The 16,702-nt window shown below is 45.3% G+C and overlaps 1 protein-coding gene across 1 annotated transcript in view; it reads left to right on the forward strand.

The window, feature by feature from the left end:
- Positions 1-16,702, forward strand: part of LOC118771460 — a gene marked incomplete at its 3' end in the record, with an annotated part of 50,209 nt that overhangs the window by 7,714 nt on the left and 25,793 nt on the right. Inside the window, exon 20 of the mRNA XM_036519468.1 lies at positions 1,957-2,025. Coding sequence (XP_036375361.1) covers positions 1,957-2,025 — 69 coding nt within the window. The remainder of the gene's footprint in view (positions 1-1,956; positions 2,026-16,702) is intronic.

A 16,702-nucleotide genomic window follows, 5' to 3' on the forward strand; every position in this document is an offset into this window, starting at 1 on the left:
CAAAGCCTGTGGTTACATTTTCAAAACTACTGAATGACTGGGCTTTAAACAGACTGCTGCTATACTTGTTGAATAAAGTGGGCATCTGTAGCATTGATTTCTGCCAGACCAAGAGCAGAGTAACTTTATTATAAAGCCTGTCTTTTTCCCTGCTTTTGCTGCTGACAACCAAACCGCCTGAATATGTATAACAACCTAGTGCTGGGTCATCATCTTGGTCACTAGATGCTTAACATCCTAGTGGTGGTTGTGTGGAGAAAGGAGTAGCAGTCTCTATCTCATTACATAATTTGCTTCTAGGGTACATTTGTTACAATTAAAATGCCATAATGAAAGACAATTTTGGTTTGCTGTCAATTAAACTGATAAAAAAACTTAGAAGTCAGAGAGATGTGTCCTGTGCTCTGACTGAGCTGAGATTATTAGGTGCTGTTTGATCTGTTGACTGCGTGACCTCTCCTCACTGTTTGGGAGATGAATGGTATCACATGCAGTGTTTTATAAACAAAGTGGAATGTCTTATCAGAGTGTTCCAGCTGCCTGTGGCTAATCCAGTAAGCATCATTAGGGCGGCCAAGCTGTTGTGTAAGAGAGTCACAAACTGGTAAAAGCAAGTCAGTGTTAGGATCCTGTGCTAACTACACTACCTTTCTCAGGACAAACTCTCTGCACACAGTGAACGTCTGACTGAAAACAACGCAAAGGTAAGTCTGTCTGTCTGTCTGTGTCTGTCTGTCTGTGTCTGTCTGTACTGGACTGGCATTTTTATTCCTATAGAAACAGGCTACATTAACCCTCTCATGACTGTCTGTCTAGGAGAAAGGAGGAATGCTGAGTGGAATGTTCAGAAAATCTCCCAAACCTCCCCAAACAGGCCCCTCTTACCTGTGCAGGTGTAGAACTGAAGGTTCTACACCTGCACAGGTAAGAGGGGCCCTTCCTTTGATTTCTGCAGTTGATGTTGATGCTCTTTCCCTGGATCAGTTAAAATCGCCAGTCTGTGGTTGCAAGTCACAGATTCCTGTTTTTCTCTCTCAGGACAGTCTGTCTGCACACAGTGAGCTCTCAGCCAGCAATGACAGTCTGACTGACAACACCAACACAAAGGTGAGTGTGACTGTTCAGTCATTAATGTACAGATCAAATCACCCTTTTCTCCAGCTGCATGCATAGGTCAGTCAGCCTGTTAATTCTGCCATTTTTCTGTAAATTGCAGTCTCACCTCTATATTATTCCCTCTCTCCCATCAGAAAGGAGGCATGCTCAGTGGGATATTCAGAAAATCCCCTAAACCTGCTGAGCCCACTCTCCCTGTACAGGTAACTATATAAGCCTGTACCTGCATAGGTAACTATTAATATTGTATTGTACCTGTAATAATGTTGCTGCAACTACAAGGTAAGTGTAGTAACACCGTACTTTAGCTGTACAGGTAACAATATTGAAACTACTGTACCTCATACAGTTCAGCTGGGAGGATATCCCACACTAACTGACATTTGCCTTCACAGGACAGTGTGTCTGTACACAGTAAGCTCTCAGCCAGCAATGACAATCTGACTGACACCACAAAGGTGAGTCTGTCTGTGCTGCTGTGAATCTACAGATCACTGCTTCTTACCAACTGCTTACAGCACCACTGCTGATGCCATTCATGTATCAACTGCTTGTTGTCTCTGTCCCTACGCTCTCTCTTTTTCTCTTTTTCTCTCGTGATTCTGCTGGTTCAGCTATTAACGTACACTGCTCACTCTGTCATTCCTACTGCTCACCTGCTCTCTCTCTCTCCCCCCCCCCCCGCCGGGGAACGGAGGGATGCTGAGTGGAATGTTCAGAAGATCCCCTAAACCTGCTGAACGTACTCTACCTGCACAGGTAACTATATTACTTCTGTATTCTACCTGTTCAGTAAGTGGTTACCTGAATATCCTGTGCTAATTAAGCTCTGTTTCTCAGGACAACCTTTCTACACACAGTGAGCTCTCAGCCAGCAATGACAGTCTGACTGACCACAACAACACGAAGGTGAGTCTGTCTGTCTGTCTGTCTGTCTGTACTGGACTGGCATTTTTATTCCTATAGAACCCTTTCATGACTGTCTGTCTAGGAGAAAGGAGGAGTGTTTAAAGGAATGTTCAGAAAATCCCCCAAACCTTCTGAACATTCTGTGCCTGCACAGGTAGGAGGGACTCTTCCTTTGATTTCTGCTATTTATGGGAATGCAGATCATTGCTTGAATCAGTCTGTGTTTAGACCTGTCAGATTCCTGTTTTTCTCTCTCAGGACAACCTTTCTACACACAGTGAGCTCTCAGCCAGCAATGACAATCTTACTGACAGCAACACCACAAAGGTATGTCAAAACAGTGTTTCTTTCCAACTGCATAAAGTACTATTGCAAATTATGATTCTGTCTGTTTAGCCATTCATATGTGAATTGTTTCCTCTGTCCTGCTCTGTCTCAGGGGAAAGGAGGGATGCTCAGCGGAATGTTCCGAAAAGCCCCAAAACCAGCTGAGCAAACTCCACCTGTACAGGTAATGATACTGACACTGCTTTCTCAGTACAGATAACTATATTAACAGTGCTTTATGCCACATGTACAGGTGAGATGCTGTAATGCCAACTGCATTCTCTCCAAAATATACACTGAACACAACTATACTCTGATCAGACATCACACTGACAGCAAGAGGGCATGTCTGCTGCCTTCTCCTGCCTTCTACAGGTGTCTGTGGAGACTGAGGGTGAGGCAGGTGGTCAAATAAAGAGAGGGAGATCCCTTGGAAAGAAGAAACGGGTGAGTCTGATTACCCTGCTAGTATTTTGACTGTTCTCCTTTTGGCCATCTGACTGTTGCCTTGACTACTTATCTGCCACGACTGTACACTGCCCTGCCTGCAGTTTTTACTTATGTACCTGTCTCACTGCTTTACCTGTCTTGCTGTGTGCTGCACACTGCTGTTACCTGTCTGCATGTCCTTCCCTGACCATTACTGACCCCCGCTTCTCTTCCAGGTGGTGTCATTCAGAGTGAAAAGAACCCTTCCCAGAACACCCAGAGTCCTTTTCCAATCCACAAAGCAGGCAAGTCCTTAATCTCTCATTCACTCCCTGTCTGTGCTCACCAGCACCAGCATATTTCCTGCCCAAAGCTGAAAAGCACTGTGGGATAACTGCTCTCTCTGTGTTCCTCTTTGCTGATTTCTCCTCTGTCTGTAGGACTCTGAGGAGGAGGATCTGATAGAGTCTGTAGAGATGGAGGAACTGTCCCCAGTGCAGGTCTGCGTAACTGCATTACTCTCTGGCCGTCAGTGTGCATTACTCTACGGATGCAACCGTGTGCATTATTCAGTGTGTGTAACGGTGCTTTACAGGAGAGCTCAGTGGAGATTCAGATGGTGGAAATGGCTCCTTTCCCCAGTGAAGGAAACCCTCTTGAGTCTGAGGAGGTATGCCTGTCTCTCTGCTTTTCATGTTTCATGGTATAATATGAAACTAATGTACCTGGTGTTTTTAAATTAATATCACATTAGTGATTGCTTAATTAATATTCACACACTTTACTAGACAGTTTTACTGGGCTTGAAACTTAATATGTAGGTTGAATGTGAGGCATGTTTGTTATGATGCACCTATAGGTAAACAGTGACATTAGTCAGATCATGCTAGCTAACTTGTCAAAATTATGCATATTTTTTTAGAGATCTTTTGCTAACCAGCTTATGTGAACACTGAAGATAACTTGAATAACTTGTTCATAACTTGACAACTGAAATGCTGGACACTGCTGTTGCACTAGTGTCTGATGACATCAAACACAAACTTGGCAGCTGTGTAATCACTCTACTGGATCAGTTTGAGCTTTTCCATCTGACCGTTATGAGTATGGAATGCTGCAGGGCTGTCTCTCCCGGGTAGAAGAATGCATTTGACCTGCACCCCCCTTTTCTGTGTTCCTTTGAGCGTGTCACTTGTGAGCTTTCTCTCTTGGGGACAGCCTAAATACCCCCATATTACAACTTCTTTTTTTTATTGGTGGAAAAGTTTGCTTTTCATGAATAAGCTGTAGATGCAGCGGTACAAGCTGAACGTACCTCACATATGCGGTCCAGTGAGGCCATCCACATGCATTCTGTTGCTAAGAGAATGTACTGGAGTACATTACACAGGGTTAGAACTAGGAAACTGCAGCCAGACCAGAGTGCTCCTGGTTGTCGTACTACCTGTTGACTGTCTTTCATTTATAATGGAATCATTTTTATTTTGAATATGAAGGGATACTGTTAACTTGGTTATAAATGACACAAAGGAATGTTAATGGTATAACTGGGAGAATTATACCTGAGTAAACTGTCAGTCTGATGCACTATGAAATCCCTACTCTCTCAGCCGTTTCCTTCCTCTCTGACCTGTATGACCCTGCGTGAGCTGCAGAGAAACGGCCACAGTGTGTGCTGAGGATCAGTACTGAGTTACTGAAATGTAGAGGCTGCTGGGGTGGGTCAGTGCCACACACAGGCGCATTTCACCATACCTGCTTATGAATGAGTGAGGGGATGGATGGCTTACCTGCTACTTGTGAGAACAGGCGGACGGATGAATGTTTTAAACTCCTGTCTCTGCCTCAGGAGGATGACAGCTTGCTGGAATGGTGGAGGACAGTGGAAGGTGGGTCATCGTTTTTGCTCATTTATTTTCCTGTCCAGTAGTGAACAAATTCAGGTATGTCTGTCTGGCTGTTTTGTGAATTAGTGCACAAGTGCTCATTGTTACTTCTGCTGTGTTGCCAGGTTGGGATGAATGGAACGAATCCTCAAACTTTAAGGAGGATGAAGAGGACCTGTGAGTACACCACTGTCTTTCCTAGATCTACTACTTACCCTGTTGTCGGTTTCCTTCTTGGTACACAGGCCTGTCCAATCCTATTCAACCTGGTTCTCCCAGAACAGACTCCATCTTCATCATTTGGGTGTTTAAGATGGCATATTTGAGTTACCACCGAATGAACCTCAAGGAATAAACATCGTCTTTTAAGCCCCTCATCCTATACTACTTTTCTTTTATCCTAGAGACTGTCAAGGTGGTAGAGACTAAGTTCTCCATGTATCCTGTGCCCTTCCAGATCTAGCTAACTACCGCTACCACTATCCTGCTTTGATTAACTTCACGTACGCTGGTGGCACATCTTTCAGCCTGATAGATAACGGTAGTTATGGTACTCTAACTGCATCGCGCTGTATTTAGTTCAGTCTTAGGAGCTAGTTAGCCAGCTGAAGCTAACTTTACTTAAATTGGGCCTAAATGAAACCACCACAGTTTAACGGGTTAACTTACCAACTAGTCCTGGTTACGACATTTCCCTCTGCAAAAAAGTAAACTTTCGTCGGTTCTCTTGGTTTACAGAACTGATAGTAGGCTTGCAGAGAAAGACTACTGCATTTCTAAACGGCTAACCTGAGTTTAGTTTATTAGACACCGTCCTGTCACGGTGCTAAATTAAACGATAAACTAACCGCTGACGTTCGCTCGCTAGCCTGCTGCACTCACCTGTTTTCACAGATTAGCTTTTGCTATCAGGCTAGCCAGGACGTTGCTTTAGTTTCAGGAAAGGAAGACGTGTTTTACCATCTCCCACTAAGGTATTTGATGTGGCGAAACTCGACGCGGTAATAAAATAACCGGCGACGTTTGTGCCGCAGGTATGACGACATTTTGAGGGAAAAAGTTAAACCGAGCGACATTATAACGGCGAGTTGTGCCCGTATAAAATTGGCGGGCTGTGGTGTCAGGTTTACAGGAGCTCCGTTACATTAATGCGTTACCCGCGCAAAGATCGACACCGGTATCCAGGCAACATGTTTGAAAGCGGTTACGCAGCGCCCAGAGCCGCGGTGCTCACGCTAAAACACTGCGCTGTCGTCTGCTATTTGATTTATTTTTTATTTTTAATCGTTCCAGAATATATTAAAATGAAATCAAGAAACAAGTAATGTATTTTACAGAAAATCTTTACATAATGGTTCAGTAATATTAGTACTGCTAAAAGTCATCTTGTGTTTTTTTTTTTTTTTTTTTTTTTTCCCAACTTTGAGCCTGAAATTACTTACAAGCTAGCTGGCTTGCAGACTGCATGGCCATGTAGCTAGCTAGCGTACCTCTAGCAGCTGACTGGCTATAGCTACGCCTTTGGATAGCTTGTTTGAGAGCCTTTGCAAAGCTCAGTAAATGTGATGTCCACTCCTACACACACTTTAAGATTTAAAAATTTTAAACGAAGCTGCCGATAACTGACATTTAACCAACACCAGGTTAATATAGCAGTTTTACCAGTGGGTTTTACAGTGGGTTTTACTTGGAAGCAGTATTCACAATGATAGTGTAGTGATCCCGTCTGTCGGGTGGGGTTACAGCACAGTCTGTAAGAGGTCCATCTTTCAGCAACACGGCAATGTCTCTGCTTTAGAGCACCTGCAGTTAAAATCGATGCCTTCCCTGGAAACCCCTGATCACCAAAATAACGAGCTGGCTGTAAACTTCCTAATTTGTATAGTCAATAAAACTTGACATACAGCTTGATCTTTATGACATTCATTCTTTAACATTCTTGGCTTATATTTACTATGTTATTTTTTCTCTTTTACAATGCACTTTTAAATATACACTATTGTGTATGCTTGCTGCTGATTGTAGCTCTCTCTCTTGCTTGCGCTTTCTCTCAGGGCGGTGGAGCAGGCTGCTGACCCTGTAAAGTCATGTAGTACTGACTGTCTCTCTCTCTCAGGGCGGTGGAGCAGGCTGCTGACCCTGTAAAGTCATGTAGTACTGACTGTCTCTCTCCCAGGGCGGTGGAGCAGGCTGCTGACCCTGTAAAAATCATGTACATTTACATTTACATTTATTTATTTGGCAGACGCTTTTATCCAAAGCGACGTACAAAGGTGCATACAGTAAGTACAGCGACAGTACGGGGACAGGATGTGTACAGTTCCACAATGAGACAGTTCTCAGCTGAGAGCAAGGTCTGTTTGAGGACGCAGTACTATCAGATTTGTACAATTACAGCCTATAGGGCAACTAATACGATACACTTTCAAACGGCAAACTTCAACAACTTCAAAACGGCACAATGAGCGTCAGGGTAAAGGCGGCAACAAGAGACAAATTTAAAAGCACAATTTAAAAAAGCACAGCAATTTACGACAGCACTGATGGGTGGGGGGGGGGGGGGGGGGCAGCAATTGTGTGCTGGGTCAGTCCAGGTAGAGTCTGAAGAGGTGCGTCTTCAGGCCCCGTCTGAAGGACTGGGGTGAAGAAGCTGTCCGTAGCGAGACCGGGAGTTCGTTCCACCACTGGGGAGCGATGTAGGTGAAACGCCGATGTCCGGCAGAACGAGCACCTCCTTCCTTGACCATGCAAGGAGCGAGGCGTCCAGTTGCTGCTGAGCGCAGGGGTCGGGCTGGTGTGTAGGGCTGGATGAGTTCTTAGAGGTAGGCAGGGGCTGTCCTGTTGACTGCAGAGAAGGCGAGGGTCAGAAGGCGAGGGTCAGTAGTAGTACTGTAGTACTGACTGTCTCTCTCTCAGGGCGGTGGAGCAGGCTGCTGACCCTGTAAAATCATGTAGTACTGACTGACTCTCTCTCTCTCAGGGCGGTGGAGCAGGCTGCTGACCCTGTAAAATCATGTAGTACTGACTGACTCTCTCTCTCTCAGGGCGGTGGAGCAGGCTGCTGACCCTGTAAAATCATGTAGTACTGACTGACTCTCTCTCAGGGCGGTGGAGCAGGCTGCTGACCCTGTAAAAATCATGTAGCACTGACTGTCTCTCTCTCTCAGGGCAGTGGAGCAGGCTGCTGACCCTGTAAAATCATGTAGCACTGACTGTCTCTCTCTCTCAGGGCCGTGGAGCAGGCTGCTGACCGTGTGTACTTGGCTGCCCAGCTCTTTGTGCGTCTGTTTAACCAGCGGGGGGCGTCTCTACAGCAGCGGATCCTGGAGCTGCTCGCTGTGGCTGACGCTGCCGACAACTTCCACAAGCGCACAGTGGCAGCTAGCATGGGGGGAGGGGTTGCCAGTGTGGTGGGGAGTGTGACCACCATCACTGGCCTGGTACTTGCACCCTTCACCTTCGGAGCCTCCATCATCGTCACGGCTGTGGGTATCGGCGTGGCAACTGCAGGCAGCATCACCTCCGCCTCTGCCAACATCACGGACACCGTCCACTCCAACATGGACCGCAAGAAGGTGGAGAAAATGATCCAAGGCTACCAGGAAGAGATAAAGGACATCCGAGAGTGTCTAGACTTTGTGCAGGTAGGTCGCTGCCCTCTTTCTCTCTGGCCTTCTTGTCTCTCGCACACTGGCATACTCACTCACTCACCCTCTGTCCGCAGGAAGGGATGGATGCGCTGCAGGAATGGAACTTTGAGAAGTACACGGAGAGCTTGGCCAAACGGGCCCTGAATCAGAACGTTAAGCATGTGGTGAAGGAGGGAGCTCGGGCGGGCAAGGCTCTGATGATCAACACAGACCAGCTGATCAGCACAGTGCAGGTACTGAGCGTAGCTGGAGGTGCTGCTAAGGCTGCGCAGGCTATCAGTGTGACCACCGGCGTCATGTCCGCGCTCTTCCTCGCGCTCGACATCTTCTTCCTCGCCAAGGACTCCCACGAGCTGCGCAAGGGCGCCAAGACGCAGTTCGCCACCAAGATTCGGGAGGTGTGCAAGGACCTTCAGGACGGGCTGCTGGAGCTGAACCGTGTTAAAACAGACCTGCAGAAGACCATGGAAGGCATCGAGCTGGAGGAGTGTGAGGAAGAGGAGGAAGACGAGGAGGAGGAAGAATCAGACCTGGAGTCAGATCCAAAGAAACTGGCCTTGCTGGAGGAGGAGATTGATCAGCTGGAGGAAGAACTGGACCAGAGAGCCCAGGAGAAGAAAGGAGAGGGGGAGATAGGAGAGGAGAGAAAGAGAGGAGAGGGGGAGAGTGAGAGAAGGCAGGAGAGCAGGGGAAAGGATGAAGAACAAGGAAGGAACACGGAGAGCTGTATGAAGGGTTCTGTGGTTGGAAAGATGGAAAAAAGCAAAGAGGGAGGAGAAAGTGTGACCAACAAGGAGAAACACCAGGAGGGAGAGGGAAGAAAAGCGACAGAGAAGGAGGAGGAGAGGGCAGCTGGAAAGGATGGAATGGATAAGAAAACAAAAGAGGGAAAAAGAGGAGATCAGAAAGATGAAAGGCTAGAGAAAGACGAACGAGGGATGAGTGGTACAAGAGAGCAGGGTGAGCAAAGGAGCAGGGGAAAGAGAGAGGGGGATGAGCAAAGAAGACAAAGTAAACAAGGGGATGAACAAAGAAGGGTAAAGGGCGAGAGAGATGAACGAGGGATGAGTAAAAAACCAGAGCAGGAAGAACAAAGGAGCAGGGAAACGAGAGAGGGCGATGAGCAAAGACGAAAAAGTAAAGAGGGGCATGAACAGAGAAGAGTAAAGGGAGAGTTAGATGGTCGAGGGATGAGTAAAAAACGAGAGCTGAGTGCAGTGTTGACCTCTGACCCCACATCCACCCGGCCTCGATCCAATGCCGTATCCCACAGTGCAGAGGACTCCAGACAGGACGAGCCAATCACAGCCCCACATGCCCCACCTCCCATCCCACCCAGGAAAAATGTCCCTCAGAGAAGCCCTCTTTCAATCTGACCCCCTGTCCCATCCAGGAAACCTGTCCCTCAAAGGAGCTCTCTTTCAATCTGACCCCCTGTCCCACCCAGGAAACCTGTCCCTCAGAGAAGCCCTCTCTCAATCTGACCCCCTGTCCCACCAGGAAACCTGTCCCCCAGAGGAGCCCTCTCTCACTCAGTAAAAGGAAAGCAGGCCTGTCTACCCAGTGTAGCACTTCTGCAAAGAAAAGAGTTTTTGGAAACTTCACTATTTATACTAACTAGATTTTACTACGCTGTTTATTAAGCATTTACATTTTAGTACTACTATATATATATAGCTATATACAAGTATATGTTATTTATAGATATATATATATTTTAAAACAACAACCTCATCACATCACGATCTTTGACCTCTCAGTCCTGGCCTTCACAGAAGTCACTCCTAGGTGAGAACGCTGGCCTTCATGCACTTTAAACACAGTATTTTCTGTAAGGACGCACTCATAGTTCAACTCCAAAGCCTGTCATTTGTGTCTGACTCACAAATCCCCCCCGTTAAAGTTCTCACAACTTTCCCACAAAGAGCACTACAGGAGGAAAACTACCAAATGTGTTTCATTTCATCTCATTTTTAAAATTGATTTCCATACAAATGGGGCCAAAATCTAGCGATGAGCCATGCTCAGGTTTCGCCTGTGGTTGAGCGTTCCATGATGATGGTGTTAGTTTGGATCACTTAGATGGTGTTGGAGTCCATCCTCACTCTGTTAGGTTTACACTCACAGAAAAGGCTGTCAGTTGTTCATTCCTAGTCTTTTTATATTTTACAATGTTGGTTACACTAATTTTTTTAATGGTAAATTATTTGGTATCAATCTGTTCATTGTATTTTTGCAGATTTTTTTGGCAAACAATTTATAGGTCAATGGTTTGTAATAAATAATAAAGAGCTCTTTTTAATTCAAATCTAACATTTTATTTGTAGTAATGTGATCTCATTGACTGTATTTCGAAAGGTGTCACCGTGTCGCATTCAGACTCATAACTACACTTGTGTAAGAGAGCATAATGGCTGCAATTTTTTTGCCCACCACTTGGGGGAGTTAAGGATCTTGCCTCCTCTGTCTGAAACATGAAGTGAGGAAGCGGTGTCTGTATCGGGTGGAGTGGGGTGGGTTTATGGATGTGGGGTGGAATTCAGACATTTAAGTGTGAATGTCTGGTTTACTGAAAGGAAAAACCTCTCCTCACACCAGTGAGTTCTGACCTCTGGGGTAGGCCCCAGGGGAGAGCCTATTGGTGCATTTTCTCATGGAAACTTCATGGAAACACTTCAGTCTGTGCCATCTGATTTTGATCTACTTAAACTTGCTAATCTTTTGTTTTAGAAATACTCTCAATTTTTAACATGTAATGTGTCGCTGAATATATACTGACTGCTATTGGAGTGAATGAAAATGTCATAAAGGAAGCATTCAGTAACTTCTGATTGTCTGTGCTATTACGATGGGTTCAGCAGTGAGTGTCCCAGCCCTGACAATGGACTCGCTGGCACCATGAATCTTTCCCGAGTCAACTTCAGGGCGCCTCACTGCACATTACCTTAATAGACACTTCTATCCAGACGGATTTGTTTTAGTTGCATGTTATCCGTGGATACAGCTGGAATCTTACTGACATGCTTAGAGCTGCACATCATGCCGGCAGCCTGCTCCCCATAGCTCCCCCTGCTGGCACTGCGGGGACCTCTGAAAGCCCCGCACTGCTGAAAGAATCACACCCGGAAAGGCGAGGGCTCGCTGGTGCCCGGGGGAGGCGAGTGGGGGTGACCGTGAAGGGGAGTCAGTCCTTCGGCTGCAGTATGGCCACCCATCCAAAATCCATTTCTGATGGGATGTCCAACCAAAACAAGAACTGTTTTTTTACAAGGACAACAATCAGACGACAGGGAATTTATTTCCTTAACGGATGTGAGTGTTAAAATAACCTGACGCTGAAAAGCAGAGGCTGTGTGAAGCACAGTGAGCAGGGATGCACACTGCAGTGTCAGCCTCCAGCTAGAAAAGAATCAGGCCTTTCTTTTAAATACACTTTTTAATGTCCCCTCCTCAGTAATCCAGTTAATATCTGTGTTTAAAATGTTTTCCGCTGAGATGTCAAATTCCCACTGATTGATATGAGATTTGTATAATTAGTGTTAGAACTTCACTGTACAGTTATAATACCCTTTATTCTCCATCTTTAAGAAAATGGGCAGTATTTGTACCCTACATGCTAAATGTGTTTGCTCATGTCCACGGGTCTGTGTTTTTTTCCTCACATGGTCATGTGAAGTCATCAGATCTGCCACAATGATGAAAAGCTTGGCTTATGGGGCTGCTGGGGAGGTGCTGTATCATGGGCACGTGCAGCTGGAGGTTACAAAGGTCTCCTTCACTCACAGCAGAAGATTAAAAACCATTAGAGAAACAGTAACTCAGAGTGTTTGGAGTAAATATGATTTATGAATTTGATGATGAGCTGGAACAGCACATACCTCCGGGTCCTGGTGTGAAGAGGCATTGCCACACAATACCAGCAGCAGTCAATTCTGCCGAAACTCTCACGGGCCTGGGAAAGGCCCTGTTCCCTGTCTCTGCCGGTACTTCAGGTCACATTCTTTTTACCTGCCCACAGCTTCCTTGTCAGGACTGAGCATGACTTTGAGTTGAGCTGCTTGGAGACCGAGGGACCCTGTGTTAGTACAGTTAGGGTTACTGTCTCTTCCTGGATGACCCCCAGGTGACATTACCTCCACAAACGTAATTGGCCTTAATCCAAAGCAATGCTGCCCAGACTTCCCCTTAATCTGCCCTGTGTTTTCACATCTTACCCACAGAAGAGAAGGTGGCATGAAAGTGTCAGTTGATGGACAGTAACTCCCATTACAGTCCCTTTTTTTGTATACTAATATACATTTTTCAGCCATGCAGTGTATTGTCATTATATATATCTATCTCCATATCCATCCAATGGATGGATCCAATGGATGTTTGTCTATGTATTGACTTCTTTCCAAAAAACTTCCAAATATTTTTTGGCATTTTGAAGAATCTAAAATATAAGATATTTTTGATTTGTTTATAACACTTTTTTGGTCATTGCAAAGCTGTTGTCCTTTCCCTGCTGTGGTATATAGTGTTTTATGGTTTTCTATGAATGAAACTACAATACTACAATATACTACGATAAAGCATTGTGCAGTGACCAGGATGTCTGAGTGGTGAAGGTGTCTGAACCCCTCTTCTGTTAGGAAATCCTTTTAATCAACAAACCTGCCCAAATATTCCAGATCCTACCTGAGCAAAATGTACTACTCAAAATCTCAAAATGAACTACTTTAATTTGCATTCAGATATATAGTAGCGTATCTGCTTGACTTCCCTTACTTTTCTAATCTGACTAGTTTTAGGTTAGTACATCTTAACGCATTGTAGTGCTTTAATAGTTTGGTGCTCACACTTACTGGTCTGGGAATGTAAGCCTGGTCCGACACTGTTGCTCATTTAACTCGGATGGATGCACTTCTGTTCTCTTTAGCTGGAAGTCCCTCTGGATAAGACTGTCTGCGAAATTAATGTGATGTAATGTCTTATTATATGTAAACACAACAAATATGAAGACGAGAGATTTTGGGGTGGGTAACAAAAAAGTGTTGCAGTATTAATAACAGCTGAGATATTGCTGTGCCGGAGGCAGTGCTGCCGAGTTGTAGCAGAAAGGCTGCTTGAGAAAGTGTCGGGTGGTTTGGGCTGCATCAGGCAGCCTGCTCTGCCCCGCTCCGGCATGGCTGAATCTCCCTGGAATCCAGGACTGGCCAGTTTAGTGTTTTACCTGCAGGGAGGGGGGGGGGGGTATGTAGACGAAAACAGAACGACTGGTGAGTATTCTCAATGTTTGATTGATCTAAAGATTTGATGGAAAAATTCTTTTGTTCGACCCAGGAGCATTATGGATGGGCCCTGGTCCACCTGGTCCACACGCTGCCTAAGGGTGGCCTTCAGCCTGCTTAAGAAGCACCTGCCTCTACGAAGCCTCTGTCTGTTTAGTACAACACTAAAGTCTCTCTTCCATGTGTCTATACTCATACCTGCAACATTTCTTAAACATATTTATCCCTTTTCGCATAAAAAATGCAACCAACAACAGACAACACTTCAAGGAAGTATTGATTTTAACACTGTGTTTTTAGAATAAGGAAACACTGAAGCAGGAAGATACAGCATGACGTTGTCTCCAAGAACTGGTTTGTTGAAAGGATCAGGTTACGGAAATTTCAGCACAGTCTGTTCCTTCGGACGCTGCCAAACAGAAACGTAGAAGTTAAAAACGCGCATTAAAAACAGACAGAGCCCAGCAGCTCGGCTCTGACATCAGGCTTTGACTGTGTGAAAGCTTACGTCAGAGCCCCCAAGAGTGATGCTAAAGAAATGAGAATGTTTATTTTCCTGATAAAATAAGTGTTTTATTCTTTAAAGCAGGTGATTGCATTTGGAGCCTCGAGTCAAATTCCACAGGTGAGGCTTGTGACCGATGACTCAGATTTACCAGGTATTGCTTGCCATGGTTGAGGTTCACTGGACAGGTATGTTGGGCAGATATTTTCACTATAATGGAACGCTTTGAAAGGAACCAGTTATGCCCGAGCCTTGCCGATTGGTGACATCATCAACCAAAATCTCCACTGAGTCCCACATGTCACTTCTAAGAACATCCTGTCCCACATCTCAGGGTGTTTTCACATAAAGTCCTTTTTAAACGAACCAAACTCAGTCCTCTTGAAAAGGACCAAAAAGTGGACCAACAGAAAAGGGACTCTTTTTGCGTTCACATTGTGAGTTCATTTGAAAGAGGACTCAGTTCTCTTCCTGGTCCACGTCAGCTCTGATGGGGCCTCAGTCCTCCTGCTGTCCACACTATTGTTCCTCTGGAACTCTCAGACCTTTACTGCTTTGGATTATGGGTAGCTTTCACTATTTGTTTTTTTGAGCATCCCAGTGCAATAGCATGTGATCTGTCTACGGCAAGCCTAGAGGGCCAAAGTACGATGGCAAAATGTGAAACGAACCTGGAGCGCTTTGTGTTCACAATGCGCTGATTAAGCCAGGGGTGTCCAAACCTCTCCTGGAGGGCCACTTGTTCTGCATGTTTTAGATCTCTCCCTGCTCCAACACAGCTGATTCAAACGATCAGTTTGTTATTCAGCAGCTTCAGGAGTTCATAACGAGTTGATCATTTGAATCAGCTGGATTAAGCGAACTGCAATGCGGACTTGAAGCATTTCAGAGGGGTCAGAGTTCGTTTGGAGTGTTCACATATGCGCAAAAAATGCTGACTAATCACTCTGAGTTTGTTTTGAGGGCTGAAAGCAACCAAGTGTGAAAACACCCTGAAGTCTTGATAATGTGATGTCTCACCTGCAAAAACACCACCAAATTCCTCATCTCATCTTAAAACTTTCCACCATATTGTACAGTTCAGCTTCAAACTATCCATCAAATTCTACATCTAAAACGAACTCTTTTTCATTACAATTTTCATGGGCGCAGTATTGCGTTTCTTGATTTGTGCATGCATATTTTGGAGGTATTGTACAATGTTGACTGAGAAGAAGCTAACCTAACATAAGCTAAGCTAAGCCCATACCAGTACAACTGTAGACATAAAACAAGAAGGACTTAAGATGCCCCATAAAACAAATGTCAACCTGTGTCAAGTTACAGACGCTGCACCATTGTCACTGGTACAGTCAAATATTTGTAAGTACAAACAAAATGAAAATACATGACTTTTTCTCTTATTCTCCTTTCCTGGATTTTGTAAAGTGGATTTAGACCATCCAGCTGCTGACAAGGACAAATGAAACTTGTTACATCATGGACATTGTAAGCCTTTAGATTCCTGTGCTCTAATCACTACCCCACAGCACTGTAATGCTACTGTTGCACTCATTACATCACAGTTGCAGGTCCAGAGTCTAACGCTATAACCACTCTTCTGTAATGCTCTCACTCAGAATTCTCCCACATCAGGAAAACACACAAACACGGGAGAGAGAGAGAGAGACAGAGAGAGAGAGGGAGGGGGAGAGAGGGAGGGAGAGAGGGAGGGGGAGAGAGGGAGAGAGAGAGAGAGGGAGGGGGAGAGAGAGAGAGAGAGAGAGGTAGAGAGGGAGGGGGAGAGAGAGAGGTAGGGGGAGTGAGAGACAGAAAGAGAGAGAAGGAGGGAGAGGGAGAGAGAGAGGGAGAGACTTCTTTAAAGGAAAAGAGTGACAGCTTGTTTGACTTTAGCTACAGACTTGACCCCATGAACCACAATGAGATGATATTAACCCCACACCCTGGCCTCATCAGCTACCAAGCCTGGTTGTGAAACAATGTAAAACTGATCTGAGGTCAATGTTTATCACTGTATATCCATGCCATCTCAGTTCAGTGACATGGGAGAGTCCTCAGGAATGACAGCATCATCAGTGTCATCTGCACCATCAACATTTCTTTGTGCTACATGTCCCACCTGTGAATCACTGTCAAGCACAGCTGATGCAGCTGTGATGTCAGCAAGGAAAAGAATATGTGTCTGTATGTGTGAGTGTGTATCTGTGTGTGTGTATACAGTATACATACATAATATAACATACATAATGTAGCTCTCAAAACAATATTTCGTATTACATTCCAACTCCACATATGAACATTTTACTCTTTCCTGAGAAACAACCTAAGTTAATGGAAGAATAACGTGTTATATTCCCGTATTTAACAGGAACTGAAAGCACATCTTCAGAGAGCACCACTGCAGCCGCTCCCAGCTGTTTGCCTGTGTGTTTCTGTGGCAGTGATGTGGGAGTGGCTCTGTTGTGTACACAGTATCGCTTCGCAGGTGTGAGGGGGGACGCAGCAGGTGGGGTGCCGTGTGATGTCCTCCTACCTCTCAGGAGAAGCAGTGTGGTGCAGCAGGCACTGGCCTGGCCTGTGCCGAACCAGGTCACCGTCTGTAATCGC

This window comes from Megalops cyprinoides, chromosome 24, assembly GCF_013368585.1.
Source record: "Megalops cyprinoides isolate fMegCyp1 chromosome 24, fMegCyp1.pri, whole genome shotgun sequence".
Taxonomy (NCBI): Eukaryota; Metazoa; Chordata; class Actinopteri; order Elopiformes; family Megalopidae; genus Megalops; species Megalops cyprinoides.